Source organism: Leopardus geoffroyi, chromosome C3 (genome assembly GCF_018350155.1).
Source record: "Leopardus geoffroyi isolate Oge1 chromosome C3, O.geoffroyi_Oge1_pat1.0, whole genome shotgun sequence".
Classification (NCBI taxonomy): Eukaryota; Metazoa; Chordata; class Mammalia; order Carnivora; family Felidae; genus Leopardus; species Leopardus geoffroyi.
Window position 1 is genome coordinate 26,297,528 of NC_059338.1, and position 25,841 is coordinate 26,323,368.

At 49.9% G+C, this 25,841-nt stretch overlaps 1 protein-coding gene across 19 annotated transcripts in view; it reads right to left on the minus strand.

Annotated features, from left to right (window-relative positions):
• NFASC (neurofascin) overlaps positions 1-25,841 on the minus strand; it is a 183,821-nt gene that overhangs the window by 143,466 nt on the left and 14,514 nt on the right. The window contains exon 1 of one of the 19 annotated variants that reach the window (XM_045456305.1): positions 547-761. The exons of 17 other annotated variants lie outside the window; for them this stretch is intronic. In XM_045456305.1, coding sequence (XP_045312261.1) covers positions 547-578 — 32 coding nt within the window. In that variant the 5' untranslated portion in view covers positions 579-761. Of the gene's footprint in view, positions 1-486; positions 762-25,841 lie in introns of those variants that run through there. One more of the 19 variants, XM_045456300.1, reaches the window with a different exon arrangement.

The window sequence follows — 25,841 nt, forward strand, 5'->3', positions numbered from 1 at the left end:
CTGAGATCCAGAGACGCCAAGACTGAGACGGACAGGCTCCGCCGGAGGGAGAGGGCTGTTTTGGGATGGTGGGGCCCAGAGCCAAGGGCTGGGGGAGAGAAAGGGACGGGCTCAGGAAGGCTAACCCAGAGGGACAGGTCACAGAGGTAATACGGGCTTGGCAATCAGAGGCACAGCCCGAGTCCCCCCTCCGCCAAATGCTCTGCAGCACCTCACCTTCCCAGACACCCGTCACTCCTCAGGCCGAAGCTCCCCTGCGCAGCCTTGTCCCTTGCCGCTCTGCCCTGAAACTGCAGCTAATCCCTCATTATCGCTTCTCCCCCTTCTGGCCTGCTCGCTTCACGTTCCACATGCTAACACCAGGCCGGTCTGCTTCTTGCACGAAGACCTTGCACACAAACACAACTCCAGCATCGTCAGGAAATGAGGAACCGTCCTAGCACAGGCCACTCTGGAGTCTTTGAAGGGCACAGCAGAAGGACTCACCCGGAAGGAGGAACGGGGTGGGGCAGGAGGCCAGGAGCAGGGTGGAACGGACTACCCCACCTGTCTCCTGAACGAGTCGAGCTCCGGTTCATCCAGTGTCGTCTCAGTCTCCCTCCATGGGGACAGGTGGGGATGGAAAGCTAGGCGTTTCTTAGACCCCAGGCCATTCCAGTGGGCAGACGGAGGCCTGAGCAAAATCCCAGCTGGACCGTCCCCCTGGGTGCTGGTCTCAGAGCAAACGCAGCAGCCCTGCCCTGGGTGGAATCAAAATAATTCCTGGTTTCCCTGCTCCTTGCCACCTCCCACTTGCCACCTCCCCAGCCCTCCGTGGCAGAAACAGGGCTTTATTATCTCAAGCCCACCGCGTCCTCTGAAAGTGCTGTGAATGGAATCCCACACAATACACTCGTTTATTAATAACCACTCAGCCCCCCGCCCCCACCACGGCTTGCTCATTCGCTCCCCGCCGGGTCCCCCTCATGCATAATGGAGGAGTTATGTGGCCCATGGCACAAGCCAGGCTGTGCTGCTCAGGCTCTGAAGGGATAGACCGAGAGAAGTACCAGGCTGGGCCAGGCTCCCCGAGGCAGGGGTGGGAGGAGGAGCAGACCCCCCAGTTAAGACGAGGAGATGTAATGTTTTGTGGGTGGTTTCGCCCCCCCCCCCCCATATGGATGCCCTACCCCAACCCAAGCCGGGATGACAGCAGGTCATGTAACATTTATTCAACACCCACCCCGCCCATCCAAGGCCCCACAGAGGACCAGGGCTCTCTCAAGGTCAACATCAGCCCACTCGTCCACTTCTGCTCTAGGGCCTCAGGACAAACTTCTCTCTCTTCTGCTCAACAGCCCATCACTACATTTGACTGCAGCCATGTACCTTCCATCCAACACTCCAAGTCTTGTCCAGACCGCACATCTCCAGTCCTGCCGGCTGCCCCCCATGCAGCTGCTTCCATCCCTGCACTGTCCTGTTCCTCTTGTGATGCCACACTTCTGACGGTCAGCCTTTCTCTCTTTTTTAAAAAAAAAAATTTTTACGTTTATTTATTTTTGAGAGACAGAAACAGAGTACGAGTGGGGGAGGAGCAGAGAGAGAGGGAGACACAGAATCCGAAGGAGGCTCCAGGCTCTGAGCTGTCAGCACAGAGCCCGACGCGGGGCTCGAACTCACAGACCATGAGATCATGACCTGAGCCAAAGTCATAAGCTTAATTGACTGAGCCACCCAGGCATCTCTCAGGCTTTCTCTTAAAGTGTAAAGGCCAGCCCCCCCCATCCTGATGGTAAGAGTGTACCTTGCTAACATTCTTCTGGAGGGAAATCTGGAAATGGATCTAAAAGTCTAAAAATGTTTATGCCTTGTTTCATAAATTCTACTTCTGAGAATAGATCTTCAGTAAATAAACATGGATAACTAGAATATAAAAGTGAGTCACACAAATGTTGATCAGAATATTGTTTATAATGGTAAAAAGTCAGAAACCGTGTCAACAGCCATCGCCAGGGGAAATGATAAACTATGGCATGTCCATGGTTTGGCAGGAAGTAGCATGTGACAATAAGGGTTCTAGAGCCAGAGGCCTGGGTTCAAAATCTGGCTTTGCCATTTACTGGCTGTGTTATCTTGGACAAGTTAGTTAGCCTCTCTGTGCCTCACTCTTTTTATTTGTATAATTGGGGTAATGATAGTATCAATCTCAAGTAACAAAATTCGATGAATGATAGTTTAGGACACATATGACAAATACCAAAAAAAAAAAAAAAAAAAAAAGAAAGTTGGATTCTTACTACTATCATAAGCCATGAAATATTACATAGTTATTAAAATGATGAGATAGGGGCGCCTGGGTGGCGCAGTCGGTTAAGCGTCCGACTTCAGCCAGGTCACGATCTTGCGGTCCGTGAGTTCGAGCCCCGCGTCGGGCTCTGGGCTGATGGCTCAGAGCCTGGAGCCTGTTTCCGATTCTGTGTCTCCCTCTCTCTCTGCCCCTCCCCCGTTCATGCTCTGTCTCTCTCTGTCCCAAAAATAAATAAACGTTGAAAAAAAAAATTAAAAAAAAAATGATGAGATAATGCAGAATACTATTTCATTTTATTTTTTCATATAATTTACTGTCAAGTTGGCTAACATGCAGTGGTTTAGGGAGTAGATTCCTGTGATTCATCGCTTACATACGACACCCAGTGCTCATCCCAACAAGTACCCTCCTCAATGCAGAATACTATTTTAATGATATGAAAGACTATTAAGTGAAAAGAGCAGATTGCAAAAACACAGTAAGAATGGCTCTTCGGGTGGCGAAATTATGGATAATTTGCGTTTCTTCCTTTGAGCTTGTTTATATTTTCTAAATTTTCTGCAAAGAACACAAGCTACTTTCATTAATAGGCAAAGGTATCTTAACAGTATGGTGCAATAGCCCGCGCACAAGACAGCCCTGGTTCCGGATGCTGCCATTCCTCTGGGGAAGCTCACCTTGCAGTGAGTGCCTCTCTGACCATCGAGTCCCATTACTGCCTCATACTGGGCTTTAAGTCAACAGTGTAGCCCCCTGGCCCCAGCACCCTCCTGCCCCACAGCCTGGTCCCAGACTGGCCTTTTCCCGGGGGGGCTACTGTTGAGCCATTTCTCGTCCTTATAATGAACTCGGGCTAGTGGAGTTTGTAAGAATGTGGGAAGGGGAGCTGAGAAAGGCACAACCAGAGTGGAAGGTGTTGGCCCTTAGGTTCAGAGCCAGAAGAGAGGGGAGCACCCCAAGCTGGGGTGGGGCAGAGGGAGCCCATTTTCCATATCAGCAGGGTAGACGGGGTTAAGGGAGAGACCAGATTTGTCCCACATTGAAGAGGAACAAAAGGAGGTTAGATTCTGAGGATCAGGCAAGCATCCAAATGGGGGGTGCCCAGCGGGTAGGGCTGTCCCATTGCTTTGGAGTTCTCCTGGTTTCTGGAGGCTTCTTTGGAGGCAGCCATACTGGCCAATCACTCAGAGCCAGCTGTGTCACAGCCCCCTTCTCAACGGAAGGCGACCCCCCCCCCCCGCCGAGTGCAGAATGGGGAGCGGGAAGGGGGTGGCAGCCAGAAGGAAGGAAGGCAGTAGGGAGCCGGGGGAGCTGCTCGGGCTGGCCGGCCTGAATGTGGGTCACATTCGCAGAGGACAGCCCACACCAGGACAGGACGGCTGGGGCCGTGGAAACAGCTGGTGTGCCTGCAGGAGAGCTCCATCCCATCCCAGGTCCCAGGCGGGGCTCCCCACCCCCACGCCCCACAGGCTCACCCCCCTGCCACCCGCTGCCCTCCCCTGAGAGGACACGTGTGCCAAGCCCAGTCCGCCCGCTCTTCCACACCAGAAGAGATCAGCAATAAAATGATCTGGGAGACGGCTGACCTTGCCAGAGTGTGGCCAAGGGACTGCCTACAGGGACAGGCTGGGTGAGCCTGGGGCCCTCAAACTGCAGTCGTTAGCTGACTGCTGACTGACTGTGCCGGCTAAGGGTCTAGTTTCCTCTCTGGGTGCCTCATGATCACTTCCTGGGATGGAAAGTGAATTCCATCACAACAGGAAATTTGCAGTCGTGAAGTATTTTGTCTGAAGGATCTGAGCAGCACTGTGGGTGGCCCCTGTCAGAGGAGCTGTAGAAATCCCAGCGGGAGAGCCCCTCTGTGGGCCGGCCCGGCGCTGAGACCCCAGGATCACACGGGGCTGGCAGTGGCCGTCCAGAAGGAAGCCATTCAGCAGTGAGCTGGGAGGACACAGTGAGGAACCCCCACAGCAGCACGGCCCGAGCCCGCACCCACCTGAGTCTGTGTCTGCCTCTGCTGTGGTGTGACTGCTTCGTGGGTATGTCTGAGCATGCGTTTGGGAGTCCGCGGGGAAGCACATAACCTCTGCGCCCCTGGGAACCTCTTCAGTTCCCTGAGCCTGAACACTTCAGTTCCCAAGTGCGTGGCCCAGTGAGTGTGAGCAGTCTGCTTGGCTGTGTATGTGTAACTAAAAGTGTTTCACGGTATGGATAAGTCTACCTGCTTGGCTTGGTGGGTATATGTGTATGTCTGTCCCATAGTGTGTGTCTTGTATGTGTGACTTATATTATTAGTGTGGTTTGATATGTGTGGGTACCTGTGTTAGTGTATCTACAGGTGTTCCAGGACATGTACGTGATGTTGAATGCAGGTGTCCTTCAGTTTTCAGGATAGTATCTTCTGTCTATGTGAGTGTGTGTGTGTGTGTGTGTGTGTGTGCGTGTGTTCAGTAAGTCTCATATATGGACATGTGTTTTGATGTGTGGGTCTCTTGCATGTGTTTGTCCTGGTTCCTATATGTATGTTTGTAAGTGTGTATGTCTCCTTTGATGTGTGAACTGTATCTGTGTTTCTGCACATGTGTGTGCATGTGTGTGCAGAAGCAGAAGCAGAAGAGGATGGGGCAATCCCGTGGTCTCCCTGCATTACCAGAATGTTCTCTGATCAGGAACGACACTGAATGACTCATCCCCAGGCAAACCCTGCAGGGGCTCCCTGTTTCTGCAGAATAAAATTCACCTCCCCCAGGCTGATATCTAGGAAACTCCTTGTCAGCATCCAGTAATCCGACTACACTTGCTTTTCTCCAAATGCCTGGAAGAGCCCACCTCTACCTCTGCTTTTTATGTTTCTTTTCCTGGAGTTCCCTCTTTTCATTTCTGCTCAACAAAATCCTACTCATCCTCTAAGGTCCACTGTCAATGCCACCTCCTCCAGGAAGCCAGTTCAGCCCTTTGGCTGGACAAGAACATTTTGGCCTCTGGTTTCCAAAGCACATTATGTATACCCCTCACTAGGCACAGATCTTGCCCTCCTTTATTACAATGATACGTGCAAGTATTTCCTCCCCTGTTGGACGATGAACAACACATAGGGCTTCATCCTGACCTTTGCAGTTCCCAAGGTGCCTGGTTCCACGTCTGGTACACAGAGGCCTGCAGTAAATGTTTACTGAAATATATGACTTGAGTTTGGCTACCCGGCAAGCTGAAAAAGGAGAGAGCAATCACTGCCCTGGGTAAACTGGGTAAACACAAGCCCCGGTCTGAGAGCCTGCAGGGCTAGGAACAGCCATTTACCCTCCTTGGACTCAGGCTGCATCTGAAGGAGCTTCTTCTAGGAGCCAATGCCGAAGGTCAGATGGAACAGCTCTGCTAGCTACTTCATTCTTGGGAGGCAGTTACCTAAGAACTGATCTCTCTCAGGAATTAGGCACAGCTCCAGAAGCCTCATCCACACTGGCATTCATACGGCTGACTGCTGCAGCCAGGATAGAGTCCAGTTACCAATTTTCCTTTGGCAATTCTACACGCACATTCCAAATTCCAACATTCTCTCGTGTAGGCTGAGCTTTGGTGCTGGAAAGATGCAGCCCACCAGCCAGATCTCCGGGCTCTGGAGCTGAGGCGGCTGGCTGCTGCTGCTGCTGCTGGGGCAGGAAGCAAGCAGCACTTTCCAACACTTGGTGCCAGCAGAAGGAGCACCTGAACAAAGATGGGTATGCCTATACGGTCCTTGAAAAATGCAGCAATGTGTGACTCATAATCTGGGGGCAACCCACCAGAAAGGCTAAAATCTTACAGAAGAACTGACATTGCCAAATGTTGATAAAAGATGTACAGCTGGAATTCCCAGGGATTGCTGGTACAAGAATATATTGTCATGATCACTCTGTAAAATAGACACTGGGCATTAAAGCTGAACATACTTACATCCTATGGCACAGCAGCATCTCTGGGTATTCACCCAACAGAAATCAGTACTTACACCCATGGAAACATATATTCAAAAGTGATCATACTGAAATATATACAGAATTGCAAGAGTCCCTGAATAGCCAGAACTACCCTGAAAAAGAACAACAAATCAGAGACTCATATTTCCTGATTGCAAAACTTACTATAAAACGATAGCCGTCACATCAGTGTGGTCCTGGCATAAGGACAGACACACAGACCAATGGAATAGAATTGAGAGTCCCATACATCTATGACCAACTGGTTTTTGACAAGAGTGCCTGGTCCACTCAATGGGGAAAGGACAGTTTCTTTAACAAATGGTGCTGGGGGAGCTTGATTTCTACATGTGTTAGAATGAAGTTGAACCCCTAAATATAAGCGCTAAAACCATGAAACTCTTAGAAGAAAAAAAGAGATAAATCTACATGACTTTGGGTTTGATAACAGATTCTTACATGTGACACCAAAAGGTCAAGCAACAAGAGAAAAAATAGATAAATTGGACTTCATCAAAATTTAAACCTGTGCATCAATGGACATTATCAAGACAATGGAAAGACAACCTGCAGAATGGAAGAAAATATTCGCGAATCATACATCTGGTAAAGACTTCCTAAAACTCAACAACGAAAAGACTAACAACCCAACTTAAAAACGGGCAAAAGACTTGAGTAAACATTGCTCCAAAGAAGATATACAAATAGCCAGGAGGCAAGTTTGGCAGTTCCTTAAAAAGCTAAACATAAAATTACCGTATGAGCCAGTAATTATACTCCTAGATATGCACCCCAAAGAATGGAAAACAGGGGTTCAAACACATGCTTACAGACCAGTGTTCATCACCGCATTATTCACAATAGGCAAAGGGTGAAAACAACCCAAGTGTCCACGGATGGATGAGTGGGTAAACAAAATATGGTACACCCATACAATAGAATAGTACTCGGCCATAAAAGGAATGGCGTGGTACACGCTCCACAATATTGATGAATCCTGAAAACATCATGCTAAGTGAAATAATCCAGACACAAAGGGACAAAGCTCATAAGATTCCATTTATAGGAGGTATCCAGTATCATCAAATTCATACAGACAGAAAGCAAATTAGAGGTTACCTGGGGCTGGGGAACAGGTAATGAAGGGTTGTGCTTAATGGCGACAGAGTTTCTACTTGGGGTGATGGAAAAGTATGGAAATCGAGAGTGGTGATGTTTGGAAAACATGGTGAAAACACTAAATACCACTGAAGGGGTGCCTGGGTGGCGCAGTCGGTTAAGCGTCCGACTTCAGCCAGGTCACGATCTCGCGGTCCGTGAGTTCGAGCCCCGCGTCGGGCTCTGGGCTGATGGCTCAGAGCCTGGAGCCTGTTTCCGATTCTGTGTCTCCCTCTCTCTCTGCCCCTCCCCCGTTCATGCTCTGTCTCTCTCTGTCCCAAAAATAAATAAACGTTGAAAAAAAATTAAAAAAAAAAAAAATAAATACCACTGAATTGTACACTTAAAATTGTTCAAATGCCAGGTTGTGTGTGTGTGTGTGTGTGTGTGTGTATACACATATTCAGTTCAATTTATTTATATATTTATTTATTTACTGCAATGAAATATTTTTTGAAAATCACTGCAGCATCTTGCTCTGCTTTGCTGTCAAATTCATCAATATCTCACCCCAAATAAGTGATTGTGGAGATAAATGAGACAAAGACGTGAAATAGGTTTCAGAAGTGCTATTTTCCCAGAGGGGATATTCTTCAAACCTTGGAGTGAGAGGGGATCCATCCTTGGCTCTGAAATTCCACTGATCTTATCCACTTCTTTTTTTTTTTTTTTTTTTTTTTTCAATGTTTATTTATTTTTGGGACAGAGAGAGAGACAGAGCATGAACGGGGGAGGGGCAGAGAGAGAGGGAGACACAGAATCCGAAACAGGCTCCAGGCTCTGAGCCATCAGCCCAGAGCCTGACGCGGGGCTCGAACTCACGGACCGCGAGATCGTGACCTGGCTGAAGTCGGACGCTTAACCGACTGCGCCACCCAGGCGCCCCTGATCTTATCCACTTCTGGGGCCCAGGTGTAAAGTGGGGACAGTGACACTTGCCTCCAACCTGTCTCTGAAATCTAAGAGCCAGACTAGGCTGCCCTGACCTCCCACCTTCCCTCCAGCCCTCTCTCAGATGTCTTCAGTTCCACTCCTTTCACTGCTGACTCCACCTTTTTGAATGAGGAGGAAAAACACCACAACCCAGTAGGTCAAAGAGTCCCAGGACATTGGCCTAGGGGGCTTTGCCCAAAGCTTCTTTGCCAGACTTCCAAAGCTGGCTACAGTATTTAACCTTCAAAGGGAAGCCCTAGGTTGTGCAGGTCACAGCAAGAGACATGGCTATTTAAAAATTTTAAAACTCAACTCACCAAAGACACTAGTTCACCTATACTTCTCACCAGCCTCCCTTCTCCTCACTGTCCCCAGAGATGGAGAATGGCCCCCTCCTAGCCACACTGATGGCAGTAAAAACCTGTCTTCTAACCCTTAGGAAGATGGGGATGCTATTCTAAGCCTTTGGGATCCCCCACTGACCTTTCTCTTCCCCAGCAGCTTGGCAATACCATTTTATGTTAACCATCCCACCACACTCCCAGGCTATAATTTGAACTTCATCTTCTTAAAACTCCTAAAATGCGTATCTTTCTTTGATTTCCTGGAGGTGTACATAAGTCAATAACCATTCACGCCATCTTTTTATTGTATGCCCATAAAGCCTTCTGACTGATCATTTAAATGAACACACCAGAATTCATACATTTAAATGAGCACCGCCTCTTTCAAAGACATCCCCTCGGGAGGCTACATCCATATTCCAATAATGCTCCCGCCCATGCTTAGAACATTTCTGAAGCTTCTCTTTTAGAAGCGCTTTCAAAGCCTATAGCATATTCTTTTGATGGGCCCCCATGGTGGCAAATTTCTATCCTATGAGGATAGATTTGATTTGATTTTTCTTAAGTTGAAAGATCAGGCCAAGAATGAAAAGGATGGTGGGTGATGCAGATGGGAATACTGTTTCATGTCAAAAGCAAAGAATGATTATCAAGGAAAGATCTCTGAAGACTATGCCCGGGGAGGATGAAACAAGGTTTTCTGAGCACTGGCTCCATGACAAGAACAAATGTACAGCCCCCAAATGGTGTGGCTTTTGGAAGGCAGCACATGCATGGGTCACAAGATCTGGTAACATCATTAAAGACAGTTGCTGCCACTAGATTCCTTTGTTGTGTCCACTCATGTCACTGTGTCTTGACCAGGGGTTAAGAACTAGAAAGTTTCCGAAAGTAGCTGCCAAAGGCCATAGCCTAGAGTGGGCATAGGGAGTACGGCCCCCTCTCTCAAAGGAAGATCAGGTCTGGCATGTGCCAAGAAGGGGGCAAAGTCTGGCAGTTCCTCCGTAAGTTAGACATTGAATTATCACGAGACCCAGAAATCCCAATCCTAGGTCTACACTTAAAAGAAATGAAAACAGGGGCGCCTGGGTGGCTCAGTCGGTTGGGCGTCCGACTTCGGCTCAGGTCATGATCTCGCGGTCTGTGAGTTCGAGCCCCGCGTCAGGCTCTGGGCTGACAGCTCAGAGCCTGGAGCCTGTTTCGGATTCTGTGTCTCCCTCCTTCTCTGACCCTCCCCTGCTCATGCTCTGTCTCCCTCTGTCTCAAAAATAAATAAATGTAAAAAAAAAAAAATTTTTAAAGAAATGAAAACACGTGTTCGACCAACAACTTGTCCGCAAATGTTCATAACAGCACTCTTCACAAGAAACAACCCAAACATCCATCAGCAGATGATGGACACACGGAAAGACCACCCATTATATGACTCCATTTATATGAAATGTCCAGAAAAGGCAAGTTGGTAGAGTTAGAAGAGAATAGGTTAGTGGTTGCTCGGGGCTGGGGCGGGGGGGGGGGGGGGAGGGAGAATGGGGAGTGACTGCTTAATTGGTAGGGGGTTTCCTTTGGGGGTGATAAAAGTGCTCTGGAACCAGACAGTGTTGATGATGCATGGCACGGTGAATGTATTAAATGCCACTGAATTGTACACTTTAAAATGATTAAAATGGCAAATTTTTATGCTGTGCGTATTTTATTACAAAAAAAAAAAAAAAAGAAAAGAAAAAGAAAAAAGCTGCAGGCAGTTTCCATGCTAATCCCTGGCAGGAAAGTGGGGTGGTAGGCGGAGGGCAGGGGTGCCGGCCCTGGTTGGGAGTGCGCTCAGGCAACAGTGTTGAGACCTTTCCAGGTAGAAGAACACAAAGGGAGGTGCAGGGACACTGGCCCACAAACCAGGGACAATCAGCCATGTGCCCTGGCCCTTCACCACAGCAGTACTATCAACCCCATGACAACCCCTTCCCGATGAGGACTCGAGAGAGCCATGTGTGGAAAAAGATGCCCCGTGCGAAGAGGCAGGGACAGATCCCGACATAGAGCCAGCGAAGGACATTTCTAATACAGCCGGTTTTCCTGTCGACTCTAATCTCTGCCTACAGCATCATGACCATCTGATTAGGACACCACTGCCATCTCATCCGGGCCATCAGGGCTGTGAGCCTCTGGGCTGGGGAGGGGGCAGGGAAGGAGTGTCCTTTCCCTGGAGATAAAGCTCTTCTCTCCACCAGCAGTTGCTTGTCATGCGGGCAAACCCGGGCCACACTCCTCCACAGGGCACCACCCCGCCTTCCCCAACTCCCCAAGAAGGCTCACAGATGCTCCCCAGGCACGTCTGTAGCTCTGGCTTGAGGCTTTATCAGGAAACTCACACCCCAGCCGGGCAGCTGAGGCTGGTCTCCAACCACCCAGCCCCCTTGGCAGCCTCCAGCTTAGGGGTATGTTTTCCTAATCTCTGTGCATGAGGATTTACAAATTCGGAGAACAGAGAAGACTCTTGGCAGCAATTACAAGACTAATAACATTAAGTCTTAAATGGTTATTACAGACCCAGATCCCTTATTAGTCATGACAGCCAGTGAATCAGGGGAACGGTGAATTGTAATGCGTATGAAAAATAACTTTAAAAATTCAATGGTCTCAATCACTGAGGCTCCGTGCAGCTGGTGGACGTAAGACTCAGTCCCTGGGAAGGACAGGGACAGCCCCCAGAGGGAGCCTGCATGGTGTGAGGGCCTGCTCCTGACTCCCCGGGGCCTCCTTCAGACCTCTCTTTCATTCATTACACAACAAAGCACGCGTATGCACAGTGAGCCTACTATGTGGCACCTTGGGGCTTATGGTGGGGAGGGCAGACTTTCTGGCCAGCGGCGTGCTCCTGGCGTCTTCCTGTCCACCGAGGCCAGAAGGAAGGAAGGAAGGAAGGATCAACCGCTGTAGCCAAAGATGGAAGAGCCAAGAATGACTCACCTGGGGGCGGGGGGGTGGGGGTGGTAAGGCTGGGGAAGGCCCTGTCCGGCTGCCCTGCTTGGGCGCATCTCTCTGGGGAAGCAGGCACCTAGCGCGGCGAGGGTGGTGAGAAGGCAATGCATTCAACCTGTTAGCAGAGGTCGAGAGGCGGCATAAAACAGGCTCCGAGCAGTAGCACTCAGAGCGCTTGCACTGGGGCAAGAGGCCTGGTGGCTGGGAAGCGAGGGAGATCCTTCAAGGGAGTCAGGCTACGGCCCTCGTCATCTGTCCGGGGCCACACAGGGCTGGGGAAGGACCGCTGTCGAGAGCCCAGAGTCCCGATGCCGAGAGCGGACACAATGGTGTCATCCCAGGCACAGGCAGCCTCCAGTCCACAAAAAAGCTCCCGAGACACACAAGAAAAGCGAGGGGGAGGGAGAGACGAGCCGAGGGAGGGGAGGCAGCTCTGAGAGGCAACTGTCAGGCCGACCAGCCCGCCCGTTGCCATGACAACGCCCTCCTGCGTGGCATCCAGGAATAAATTATTGATTGTGGACACTGCTTTCCCGCCTCCCCGAAGCCCCCAGTGCCCTCTTTGCTGCCACCATTTCTCTCCCCTCCTCCACCTGTTCTGCATGTGCCTGAAAGCTGGTCTCTCTGAAACCAAACAGGAGCCCAGAAGAACCACAAGTGCCCCCCCAGCCCCCCATCTCCTCCCAGCCTCTCTGCCTCCCTCACCATCATGCACCCTTGCTGCCCTACCCCCACTATGGGCAGAACCGTGCCCACCCCCCAACTCATACATTAAAGCCCTAGCTCCCAGTGCCTCAGAATGTGGCCGAGTTTGGAGACAGGGTATATTAAGGAGGTAATTAAGGTAAGTGAGGTCACTAGGGTTGGCCCGAATCCAACACGACTGGTGTCCTTATAAGCAGAGAAGATTTGGACACAGATGCATAGAGGGAGGACCGTGGGAAGACACAGGGAGAGGACGGCCATCTACAAGCCGAGGAGAGGAGCTTCAGAAGAAACCAACCCTGCTGATACTTTGACCTCTGACTTCCAGCCTCCAGAACTGTGAGGAAATAGATCTCCGTTGTTTCAGGCCCCAGTCTGTGGCACTTTGTTATGGCAGCCCTAGCCAACTAATTAATCGCCACCCCAAGAAGGACCCGCTTAAAGCCAGCTGTCGGTTTGGGGGTGCCCAAAGGGGCCGGAGAACTCTGAGATCACCTGTGTTCACACAATGGGCTTCAGGGGTCTGGAGCTGGTGGACAGGGCATGTGAGAGGGAGGACAGCCCACCCACAAACCAGCCAGCAGACCTGGAGCTGGGAAGCCAGGGCAGGTGGGGCAGGACACTGCAGCTGTCCCGGCTTCCTCCACTCAGGATGACCAGAGCAGACTCATCCAACCTCTCAGGGTCCAACCCCTACCCTAAGGGAACCCGCGGCTGAATGAAGGTAGAACCAGTGTGAGCCATGGAATGGGAAGGGCTCGAAGCAGCTAAGGCTGCTGCCCCAAGGTGGGTGGACTTCAGGGCCTGTTTTGAGTAACAGAAAGCACCTGCTGTAGTCAGTCCGGTATGTAAAACTGTGAGGGGGGATCTTTCAGTCACAAGATAAGCACTGGGGGAGGAGGCGGAGAAACGGGAACCCTAGTGCCTCGCTGGTGGGAATGTAAGGGGTGCAGCTACAGGGGGTGTTCCTACAGTCTTCCTCCACAATTGAAACAGAGATACCATATGACCCTGCAATTCCACTCCTAGGGATATACCCAGAAAGACGGAAAACAGGTAACTCAAATCAAGTACACGCACACATGTTCACAGTAGCACTATTCACAAGAGCCAAAAGGTGGAAACAACCCCAAAGTCCATCAGTGGATGAACAGATGAAACAAATTGTGGTACCTCCATACAACAGAATATTATTCAGCCGCAAAAAGGAACGAAGTCCTGACACCTGCTACAACATGGATTAGTGAAAACCAAGTGAAAGAAGCCAGACACAAAAGGCTCCACAGTGTATGAGTTCTTTAACACGAAATGCCCAGAACGGGCAAATCCATACACACAGCAGATCAATGGTTGCCAGGGGGTCGGGGAAGGGGAAAGGGGGAGCGAGGGTTTGATGGATATGGGGTCTGGGGTGATGAAAAAGTATTGAAACTAGAGAGAGGTGGTGGCAGCACAACACTGTGTATCTACCAAACGTCACTGAATTGTTCACTTTAAAATGGTTAATCTTAGGGGTGCCTGGGTGGCTCAGTCAGTTAAGCGTCCGACTTCGTTCGGCTCAGGTCATGATCTCGCGGTTTGTGAGTTTGAGCCCTGCGTCGGGCTCTGTGCTGACAGCTCGGAGCCTGGAGCCTGCTTCGGACGCTGTGTCTCCCTCTTTCTCTGCCCCTCCCCTGCCGGCACTCTGTCTCTCTCTGTCTCAAAAATAAATAAATATTAACAAATTTTTCAATGGTTAATCTTATGACATGCAAATTGCACCTGAATCATTTTTTTAAGTTAAGCATTAGGTGTATGGGAGATCATTCCAGGCTCTCTTCCTTTGTGTATGTTTGACAGACATTTACACACACACACACACACACACACACACACACACACACACACTCTTCTCATCTCTCCTTGGCACTTTTGTGACCATCCCTGCCAGGACTGGTCTCCTCCTTGTCTAGCAGCCCACACTGATGTCCTTGAAGCCCAGCTTTGTCTGTGGAGCTCTGTCTGCACCAGCTCAAGGTAGCTCTCCCACCCTGACTCCCCGCTGCTAACATTTTCTGTCTCTATGTTCACTTTTTTTCCCCTCTGTTATCCAACACTCTGACTTTTAACTGATTCTTCCAAATGGACTAGAAGTCCTTGAGGAGAAAGGCCACCACTTTTCATTTTTATTATAAGCAGGGAGCGAGTGTCAGTCTATTGTAGCCAAACAGACCAGAGCCATTTATTGGCAGTGTGGAGAAGGGCAAGATATTTTCATCCCTCTGAGCTTCTGTTTCCCCCATGCAAACAGAAAATAATAATTACAGTGTCCTCGTCGTGTCCTTGTGAAGGTGAACAAGACAAACATACATGAAAGGCCCAACAGAAATGGTCTTTAGCAAATACTCTCCTTCTACTCCTCCCCCCTGAAGATTCGTTCACGGCCAGCCCCAGATACACACGGTTTCCATTCCGGCTGCCTCACTGGCCAGTCCCATAGTAGCTGCCGCGTGGCCAGTCGTATCAGCAAGTGGAGGCTCCGGGGCTCACGGCAGTCGGGCTGAGGCCCCGGGCAGCGAAGGCTGGAGGGCCAGGGAGATAACGTGCTCCCAAGCAAGGCCGGGTTAGAACCGTGTCTCTCTGCTAAGCGCTCTCCTGAGCAGCTCTGGCCTCTTTCCTTCCAGTTTTGAGTGTAACTAGGTTTGATTCAGAGCCTGGAATTCAACCCTCCATAGTCAGGTATCACTCCGGCTCCCCTGACTCAACAGAGACACCTCACCCTGCAGTTCGAAGTCTCCTCCCCAAGCCTCCTTATTCCTAAAAATCTCTCTCCTTCTTCTCCATATGTCAAAATATTGATGTTTTAAGGCCCCCCTCAAAGCCCTGCCTCTTCCACAAAGCCTTCCCCAAGGACTCCAGTCAATAATGGCCTTTCTCCCTCCTAATCCCATTACTGCCCAGCGATTCCCAGTTATACTCAGTTATGTCCAAGCACAGAACAGCGTTCCTGAGTCTTTTTCTGCAGGTGTAGATCTTACTCCTACAATGAAATTATAAACTTGAGGAAGGGACTCAGTCTCCTACACATGCTTTATCTGTCCGCTACTAATGAGGAGCTAGGACAGCCCATTGCTGGAGTCAGGAGGACATCCAACAGGTCGCTCCTAAACCAAATGTAGGTTGTAGATTATCTGGGGTTTGGGCTTTCTGTAGCATTGCTCCCATCTGTTAAGGTGGTCATAAGCAGCGAGCCAGGCTGCAAGGAAGAGGCACGGAGAAGGTGTCCACTGACAGTGCAGAGGAGGCTTTGGCCCGGGTGAGGTCTCAGGTGTGTCCCGAGCCCAAGTCCAAGGGCCCTTCCTCCAGACCAGGCCATCCGTGACTCCTTCAAAGGCTGCTGCCTCCTCTCCCCCAAACATGTAACTAAAATTCTGATGCCATTTAAGACACGCCGGGCTCTATTCCTCACTCACTCACTGAGCCTGAGTCCCAGAGGCCTTCATCCAGGCTCCCGGAATCCTCACAGGGCTGTAAGGAAGCACATAGGAGGCGCTGCAGGTACAAGAACGCTGCACACTGTAAAGCATGGGATAACGTAACACACTATCGGTAATGCACGTGCTCGACAGCTGTTGGATGAGCTGGGTGAACGTGCCTTGCACGCCAACCCTCTAGAACGCCTTCTCAGAAGGCGGTGGGTCTGGAAGAGCAGCTCTCAGCCCCAGAGAGGCGGTAGTGGAAAAGAGCTTCTCACCAAGGACTTCATCAGGGGACTGAACCGCTCCTGCTCAGACAGGGTTGGGAGGGGACCCTGGAGGAGAAAAGACCAGGGCTTCTGGCTAAACACGCCATCACCCGATGATCCCCTGCCAAGACAGAGGTGCAGAAATGCCCCTGGGCTGGGCAGGTCTGTGCTAAACTGGGACTGTGGCTCCTTGTGTGGCTGAGATGAAGGAGCGTCGAGGGGAGGGCTGCCTGGCCCGGAACCACTCCTAAGGATGGCAGAGTGAAAGGAGACACTTGTCCTAAGGAGCAGCAACCGGAAGGTTAATCCCAGAGTGGCATACACCCACCTGTCCGAGGATCCCCTCCCTCCTCGAACTGCAAGCCTGCTGGGAATCAGTATGCTGTCCCTCACTGCAGGTAATTAGGTCAGCTTAGAGGATTTCCCAGGTCAGGAGGAGGGTGGGAGGCGGCAGCCCAACCAGGCTCCAGTGTCTCGGTCAAGCTCCCACATGTGGAGCTGGCCCCCTCCCCCAAGACAGGCACTCAACTGCTGTGTGAAATGTCGGCCACAAAATGAAGGGACCTGGCGTGGGGAAAATGGAGGAAAGTGGGCTGCCCACACACAAAGCCCCGACTCACAGGTCCCCTGGATGAGCCCACCGCCCAAGGAAGGGAATGAACGAGAGAACTCTAAGGATTTTGGCTCTTGCTGAGTCTATGAAGAGGTCAGACAGAAAGGCTAGAGGGTGGGAGCAGGGAATGGTCAGCCTAATGGCAGTCAGTGAACAATCTAGCTGCAAGATTATGCTCATGGTCTAGTCTAGGTTTGAGAGACAGTCAGGAAGCCTGCCCAGAGCCCCTAGAAAGGAAGAGCAGAGAAGCCAATCAGCTCTCCTGCAGCCCACCTCTCTTCAGCAACCCCGCCGTCCCTCAGGTGAGCTCCCCACTGCCAGCAGAGATCAGCATGCCTAGCAGACTCCCCTCACCCCATCTTGGGAGCAGAAAGCAGAGAGGGTGTGTCCTGAGAAGCCCAGCTGAGAAACTCATTCACACCCTCGCCATGGGGATTCCCTTCCCTCTTCGCACTCTCCAAGTGGGCAAGCCAAGAGCATTAGAGACTTCTCTCAACTTGCCAGTGAGATATGGAGGGGCTGGCACGGGTTTGACACAATACCAGGAGGTACGGGCTGTACGGACAGTTGTATTCGGGATACACACATACACAGCCAATGTCTCCCCTAGACAGGAACAGAATACGAAGAAGTGGCTCAGGGTTACACACACCCTATGCTTCCGTCGGCTTCATCTTAACTGCACCCCCAAAATAGTAACGGAGCCAGTTCCTGAGCCCTGCTATAGACAGGTGCAGAAGGAAGGTCTTGGCAAGGGCTCCAGGAGGCGAGTCAAGCCTAAATGGAGTAAATGGGACAATGGGACGTGCACACACACGCACACACACGCACACACGCACACATAGGAAATGACCAAAGTTGAAAAGGATTAACATAAAAATATAAGCTAATGTGATTATGGGGAACTAAAAGCAATCAATTATCTGCAGCAAATGTTCGGACCAAGGCCAGCTTATTTTCTGAGCCTGAGTGCCTTCTAGGCTACCTACCTCTGCTGTGAACTCCGAGTATATAAAAGCATTTGTTTTCAGCCTCAACAAAAGACAAACCAGGAAGGTTAATCTGTGTAAAAATAAATATCGCTCCTAAACCAAATGTAGGTTGTAGATTATCTGGGGTTTGGGCTTTCTGTAGCATTGCTCCCATCTGTTAAGGTGGTCATAAGCAGCGAGCCAGGCTGCGAGGAAGAGGCACGGAGAAGGTGTCCACTGACAGTGCAGAGGAGGCTTTGGCCCGGGTGAGGCCTCAGGTGTGTCCCGAGCCCAAGTCCAAGGGCCCTTCCTCCAGACCAGGCCATCCATGACTCTTCCAAAGGCTGCTGCCTCCTCTCCCCCAAACATGTAACCAAAATCTGATGCCATTTAAGACACACCAGCTAGCTCACCAGACAAGGCCAGTGAGCGTCCCCACAGTGCCACAGCAGGGTTCCTGGGAGTCCTTGGACCAGGCCCCAAGCTCATCTGTCCATGGACTGACCTTTAGCAAAGACAACTTGCAGCTGGCGAGAGAGAAAAGGGTGTAAGGTCCACCTGGCTGACCTGGTTTCTGAGCCTCCCTGGCAGGCCCCAGCCATGGAGGCCAACAGAGCAGGCCATCACCCCAGCAATGAAGTCAACCGGCCTCAGCTTAAACACACCCGAAAACCCAGAACTCAATCCTCAAGGGGCTTCTCACTCCCCTTTCTATTCGGGGGCAGCGCTAAGAGACCAGGTGATGTCTAATGTCCCTTCCCACTCTACGATCTGGTGATTCTAATGGTTAGACAGTTTTCGGGTAAACTGGACAGAAGGCTGCTCTCTGATTACAGTTCTGACATCTGGACTTTCAAAGAACGTGTCTAATCCCATTTCCAACAACAGCGGGCAGGGAAGGGGGCATACTGTGTCCCCCACCCTCAGCCAAATTATTACACTCTCCTGTTCTTCATCATGGTTTTCAGAGCCTGCACTATTCTAGAACCCTAGTGTGTCAGAGCCAGAAGGAATCTCAGAGATTGTTCTTGCTAATGCTTTCCATCCTTTAGCTTGTAATCACCCTAAGGAAATGTTAACATTATTTGGTTATTTTTGCACATTCTGAAGTTTAAAATATGCCATTTTAGGTCAGCTTGTTATTATAATGTGTTCCTTTCTTTCTTTTTTAATTTTAGAGAGAGAGGGAGAGAGGAAGCAAGTGAGCGTGAGCAGGGGAGGAGCAGAGGGAGAGAGAGAATCCTAAGCAGGCTCCTGATGCGGGGCTCGATCCCACGACCTCAATCCCATGACCCTGGGATCACGACCTGAGCCGAAATCAAGAGGTGGACGCTCAAATGACTGAGCCACCCAAGCTTCCATTACTATAAATTTTATAACATGTAGTTTTAATACAATCTTTAAGAATGGCTATCACATGCACAAATTCAACTTTCCCCCTCATTTCGCAGGTGGCACAGATTGTCCAATTTAGTTCGGATTAACTAGAGAAGCAGCAGCATGATTTGTTAACACATTTGTAGATGTCGCATTATATTATGTCAGCCCTGGGGGATCAAATTCCATTAAAATAATTTAATCAAATGTTGAGGTATAAAAATAGACAAGCACTGGCACGCCTGGGTGGCTCAGTCGGTAAAGCGTCCGACTTCCGCTCAGGTCATGATCTCTCGGTCTGTGAGTTCGAGTCCCGCGTCGGGCTCTGTGCTGACAACTCAGAGCCTGGAGCCTGCTTCGGATTCTGTGTCTCCCCTTCTCTCTGTCCCTCCCATGCTCATTCTCTGTCTCTCAATAATAAATGTTTAAAAAAAATTTTTTTTTAAAGTCAAACGCTGCTCTCCCATCCTGAAGTTGGAAATTCTTACCCTTGGTCCTCTGTAAGTTTTAAATTTTCTTTCTCAAAGAGAGAAGCCTTCAGACTGATTTACATGCACTTCTCTGTTACCGGTGTAGACAGTGTTTATTCTCAGTGAATGAAAATCTACTTCCAGTATAATTATCACTTTTTTGAATACTGGAAACATCTTGATGTGCTATATAAAAACTCTGGTCCGGTGAATACAATCTGGTAACCATAATGATCAGACAAATTTGCAGGATTATTATTATCATCATCATCGTGCTCCTCATTAACTCTGTAAGGTTCCATATGTCTCCCATCTCCATTCATGGCTCATCACGGATAAACTAAACAATAGATGGCTAAGACGAAAAGCAAATTAAAACCCAGAGGCCAAACCCACCCCTGCAGTCAGTCGGCGGCTGTGTTTGGCACATAGCATACCACCCGATCTCCTGGAACGCGTCACACTTCGCACGCTAGGACAGCCCCAATCTGTTTCATAGTAAGGAGGGGAAAATGGAATAAAGGTGTTATTAATCGGTTGAGCTGGAGTCAGGTGCCAATTTTAGCCCCTGGAGAACCCCCAGAGCTTTAGAATCACAGGCTGGGAGAGGAGTTTTGTTTAACCATCACCTCACTTGGGGCCGCACTGGATTTTCTAATGAAGAAACTGAGGCCTGGAGAGAAAGGCTGGGTGGAGGTCACCTGGCAAGTGCGAACAGAGCAAGGGTTGGTATCGGGGGGCCTGAGCGCCCTCCTCTCACTGTGCACAGGGGCCCATTCAAGGGTAAGGCAAGGTCAAGGGACCAGACAGGACGAGACGGGAAAAGGGCCCTAGAACTCAGACTGTGTCCTGTTTGCCTGGTTACCCCACCCAGTGCCAGGCCCAGCTCTTTCCCCACGGGAGATACACAGTAAATGTTTATCGGATGAATATATGGATGCAGTTGTAGCAGGGTCAGGGTTTGTGTTCTCGGTGCCCCCCGTCCCAAGTCGTACACTGCCCGCTCTTGTCCCCCACTTTCCATAAAGTCGGGACAGTTTCAGTCTTGTCAGGAAAACTGTCCCTTACCATGCAGTTGCTGGAAATCCCCAGAGAACAGGTGACCAGGATATGGACAACATGTCTGGAGCACTGGGCTGGGCATCCAGAGACCTGGGTATGATCCCAGCTCTGAAACCAAACAGTATTAAGACCATTATTATTTTCCCTCAGGCCCTGTCCCAGTCCGTTTGGGCTGCTATAACTCAGCGCCAGACTAGGTGGCTTGGAAACAAGAGAAATTTATTTCTCACGGTTCTGGAGGCTGAGAGTCCAAGATCAGGTAGCCAGCGTGATCAGCTTCCGCGAGGGCCTTCTTCTGGGCTGCAGACTGCTGACTTCTCACTGTGTCCTCACTTGCTGGAAGGGGTGACCTGGCCCTCTGGGGTCTCCTTTGTAATTGCAATTATCCCATGAACGAGGGCTCTGCCCACATGACCTGCTCACCTCCCAGAGGCCTCGCCTTCTAACGCCTCACCTCAGGCATTAGATTTTCAACATACAAATTTTGCAGGGATGTACACATTCAGACCGTAGCAGGCCCCTGCTTACAAAAGTGACTGGATTCAGCGGTTCTCCGGGTGTGGGCCCTGAACAGGCAAGAGCGGCATCACCTGGGAATTGTCAGAAATGCGTATTCTTGGGCCCACCCCACACCTCCCGACTCAGAAACCGTGAAGGTGGGGCCCAGCCACCTGTGTTCTAGCAAGCCCTCCAGGGGACTCTGATGCAGGCTGAAGTCTGAGCATCACAGACTAGCCCGTCTTTAAGGTCTGTTGCAGCTCTGACAGTTTCTGGCCCAGCCAGCACAAGGAGGTGAGCACGACAACAGCAAACACCTGCTGAGCTTTTGCAGCACCAAACGCTCCTCTGAGCGCTTCACATCAAAGAATTTCATGCCCAGCAGATCTCAGTAGGGAGGCTCAGACACACATGTGGCCAGCAAGAAGGCCGTATCTTCCCAGCCCTGGCTGCCACCCTCCGAGCCTCGTTTATAGGCCCAGAATAGAAGCCTAAGAAGCAGGCTGGGGGCAGACACCAGTTCAGATGTGTGCAAACACACAGCATTTTCCCCCCGGCCAACTGGTCTCCCTGGGGACATGCCTGCCCCCAGGCACTCCAGGACTCTCATCCCAACGTGTCAGACCGGACTTTTGTGTTTTAAACAATGCAGGCTGTTCAATAAATAATGGCCTGCATGGTGTTATCACTGATTATCTGGCTTATTAGCAGTCAGGGCAAGAGTGATAGTGTTTCTCAGTTGTAGGTGAAGGATCAGAAGGGGGTCTGTAGCCTGGCAGCAGTGAAACGTCCTAGGAGGGCAACAGACCCTCCGTGAGCCCCTGTCTGTATCCTCCCCGACCCCTACAGGCAACGTTAGCAACACCCTCAAGTCAGAACAAGATTAACTGAAAACGCACCCATAAAATCTTAATGGTTGCCATTTCCAAATGATCAGGCTTTCTTGTTTGCAGAGTTTTTGTTTGTTTGTTTTCAATTTTACAACTTTTACCTTTATAACCAGAAAACTAATGTTTAAGAAATAAAAAGTCCATCAACTGACGAATGGATAAAGAAATTGTGGTTTATACACACAAGGGAATTGTACGTGGCAATGAGAAAGAATGAAATATGGCCTTTTGTAGCAATGTGGATGGAACTGGAGACTGTTATGCTAAGTGAACTAAGTCATACAAAGACAGATACCATACGTTTTCACTCTTATGTGGATCCTGAGAAACTTAAGAGAAGACCATGGGGGAGGGGAAGGGAAAAAAAAGTTAGAGAGGGCCAAACCATAAGAGACTCTTAAACACTGAGAACAAACTGAGGGCTGATGGGGGGTGGGAGGCAGGGGAAAGTGGGTGATGGGCATTGAGAAGGGCACCTGCTGGGATGAGCACTGGGTGTTGTAGGGAAACCAATTTGACAATATATTCCATATAAAAAAAAGAAATAAAAGGTATAGTAAAGTGTACTTTACTATATGCTTTACTTTAATAAAAATTACCAAAAAAGCAATGGCAAAGGGGATTGCCTCCAACTCACTGAGTCCCTGGCGACCTTCTAAGGGGTAGTGTTAGGTGTTAGTTCCTGGCCAAAAGCAGGTGGCAAGGAGAGGATGAATTCTCCAGGATAAATTCTTCCCTCCGAGTCTCAGTGTGTCCCTCTAGGAAATGGGGAAATTATCACTGTGTCCAGTGCGTTCTTGGGAAGACAAAGGCAGAGCCAGAGGTGGGTCCCCCAGACCCCAAACTGCCCTCCACCCCATCTTTGAATTTATGTTATCAGCATCCTAACTGTGACTAACAGCTGAATTCCTCTGCCCCTAGAGATCCTGTAAGCTTTCACCTCAAAACAGGACAAACAGACGATCCTGAAAACTGCCCCCGCTCCTTGCTCCCCATGCCTACTGTCTATAGGGAAAGAAGCAAAATATAAAGTGGCTTGTCTTCAAGAGTAAGAAATGAATCTCTCCAAGAAATGGAGGTACATCGAACATGGGGCTAGAAGGAGTCACTCGTAACCTACAGGGTTTGCAGGATTTTCTAGAAAGAATGGGTAGAAGGGAGTAGGGAGTGGCAGGAGGGAGTCAAGTCCTCTATAAACCCCGGAATTCCCAAGAGCACCAGTGGGTGAGGAGACATAAAGGAAAGGAGGCTGGTGGATTCTCAGGGAAAGGGCCAGCTGGGACGCCCCCCTGCCTCTGCAGCCCAGAACAAGTCAGCAGCCCCGTGGTAAAAAGAGAATTCGGTCTGGCCCTCCTTCCTCCATACTGTCTCACACTGTCATCTTGGGTAAATGACTGGGGCGTGGGGCAGCAAAGTTATTCCACAAGAAGACAGGTGGTGAGAAATTCCTGGGTAACAGCTGGGAGGCTGGGTTCTGCCCCTGGCTTGCCATTGGGTTGTTGCACAGCTTTGAGTGAGGCCCTTCCTTGGGTTTCATTTCCTCCTATGAAAAATGAGGGACCTCACATAACGAGGTCCCAAAGTCTCCCCAAGCTCAGACTTCTAAGAATCTCATGAGATACTAAAGGGCTTCCTCATAACCCAGGAATCTATTAGCTTCTCATACCTGTGCATTTCTTACTCCAGCAGGAGGGAATAGGGTCTCTACTCAGAGTTATAGTGGAGTTTGTGGCTGGGAAGGATCCTCTCAGTGTTCACGATAGCACGGACGTTAAGGGCTCTATCAGATGAAATCTGATTGGAATCAGAAGGATCTGAGTTGAAGCCCTAACTGCACAGTATACTAGCTGAGAGACCTCAGGAAAAAGCCGCTCAAGTACATGGGCTTCACGTTACTGTAAAACAAGGCTACTGAAAAGACGTCATAAGTGAAGTGAAGGGTTAAAAGCCCACAGCACGTTGCCTAGTATATAGTCGGCTCTGACTATCTGGTAGCTGTCATTATCCTAGCCTCACTCTTCTTTACTGTTCTGGCTATGACAATAACCAGGGACGGGAGAGGTCACGGGCCACTCATGCTTCGAACACAGCACACCTCCTGTCCTCCCGCTGCTGGTCAGGCTGCTAGCCATGGTCCACTTACACACGTCTGCAAGAAGAAAACCACGGGGGCTCCTAAGAGACAGCTACATATCTGTCCTGGTTCTTTCAACCCAGAACCAGGTGCCACTGGAGAAAGAGGTCTCTTACTATTTCAGGAAGCTTTACACCTTCCTTTCCCCATCTTCTCTTTCACACACACACACACACACACACACACAGAGTCAGGGGTCTTCCATCGGTACCATGGAGAATTCTATGATAGACTGGGGCAAAGGTTGAGCAGGTGCCAGCTACCCAGCTGTGCCTGACTATAGGGCTCAGAGCAGCCTGCACAAAACAAATAGAAAATGAACAAGCAAGCTAGCCAGCAGCCACACAACCAGTGATGATGCAAGAAGACAATGGGCTCTTCCCAGGCCTGGCCACCAAGTCCCGTGGCTGTTGAGACTAGGACTTGAAACCCAGCCAGAGCTGGCAGGGTACAGTGATGGTCACATGGTATTCTGGACCAACGCTGCTTGAACTGGAAGAGGTCTTGTGTTGGATGGATTGCTCTCCATCCCCCACCCAGGGATCCAGGGCTGCCTTATGCTAGACACCAGCTGAGACCTGAGTCACAGGAGAAGTCCAGGAGAAAGCTAGACTAGGAATCCATAGGCCAAGAGTCAGGAGGTGGATACATGGCCTTGACTCTGTCCTGATTCATGCTTCTTCCTCAACTGATCACCCAACTCTCTGCTTCGATTTCCTCACCTGGAAATGATATATTCCTGGTCGGTGTGGCCAGGGGTATGATAAGGATACAGTTAGATCAGAGGAAGACAAGGGGACCAAAATGGATTATGAGACATGAACTCACATTCCCAGGCCTCAGATATGCATCTCACAACCACTTCTGTTTTGCTGATTAACCTTGTGTTCGCTTCCTCACCATCTCTGAGCCTCAGAAAAGTCACCCTTCCTCCCTGCTACCCATTTGCCCTGTGGGTGTGGCCAGCATGAAAATTAGGAAATTTGGTCTTGAGGATAACAAGACAGTCCATTTCTTCCCAATTTCTGCTCCCCCCACTCTACTTTTGGAGGCACTCCCTAACAAGCTTGCTGGAGCAGAGAAAGAGTAAGAAATGCATCTTTCGAAGTTCTGTTCCAAATCTCCTCCTCGAAATTGTCCAGGTTACCATAGATTAAATGAACTCCCTCTGCTAAACTGCAAGAGCTCTGTGGTCAGAACCAGCCATCTGCATCTATCCTCTATGACTTGGTGCAGTTAGCTATGTTCACCAGGCACAGGTGCGTGCTTCGTCAATTAGAATGCCAAGTGCAACCAAGGTACCAGCAAAGACTGCCGCTTCTTCTCCCTATAATTCTCACGGTACCTGGCACACAACTGAGCACCTTTCTGAGGTTCAAAAATATTTTCTATCGCTCACACAAGGCATTAGGGCTACCAGAATAAGGCAGGGCGCGGAGCTACTATAAGGAAGGAGCGGGAGGTATCAAGAACTCACTTTCATGGGCCACTTCTTACTTGGCAGGTGCTGGGCAAAGGTGCATTATCTAATTTCATTCTAACAACTCCATGCAGGGAAAGCACCACTTAACTCCCCAGTTTACAGATGAAAAGTTGGGAAGATTTAAGTCATTTGCCAAAGGTCATACAACTAGTGAACAAAGAACCTGATTTCTTGTGCTATTTTCCCCTTCCAAGAGCAAACGCATGCCCTTGGACATTCCACAATGGGATTTGGGAAAAACAAACCTGGGGAAG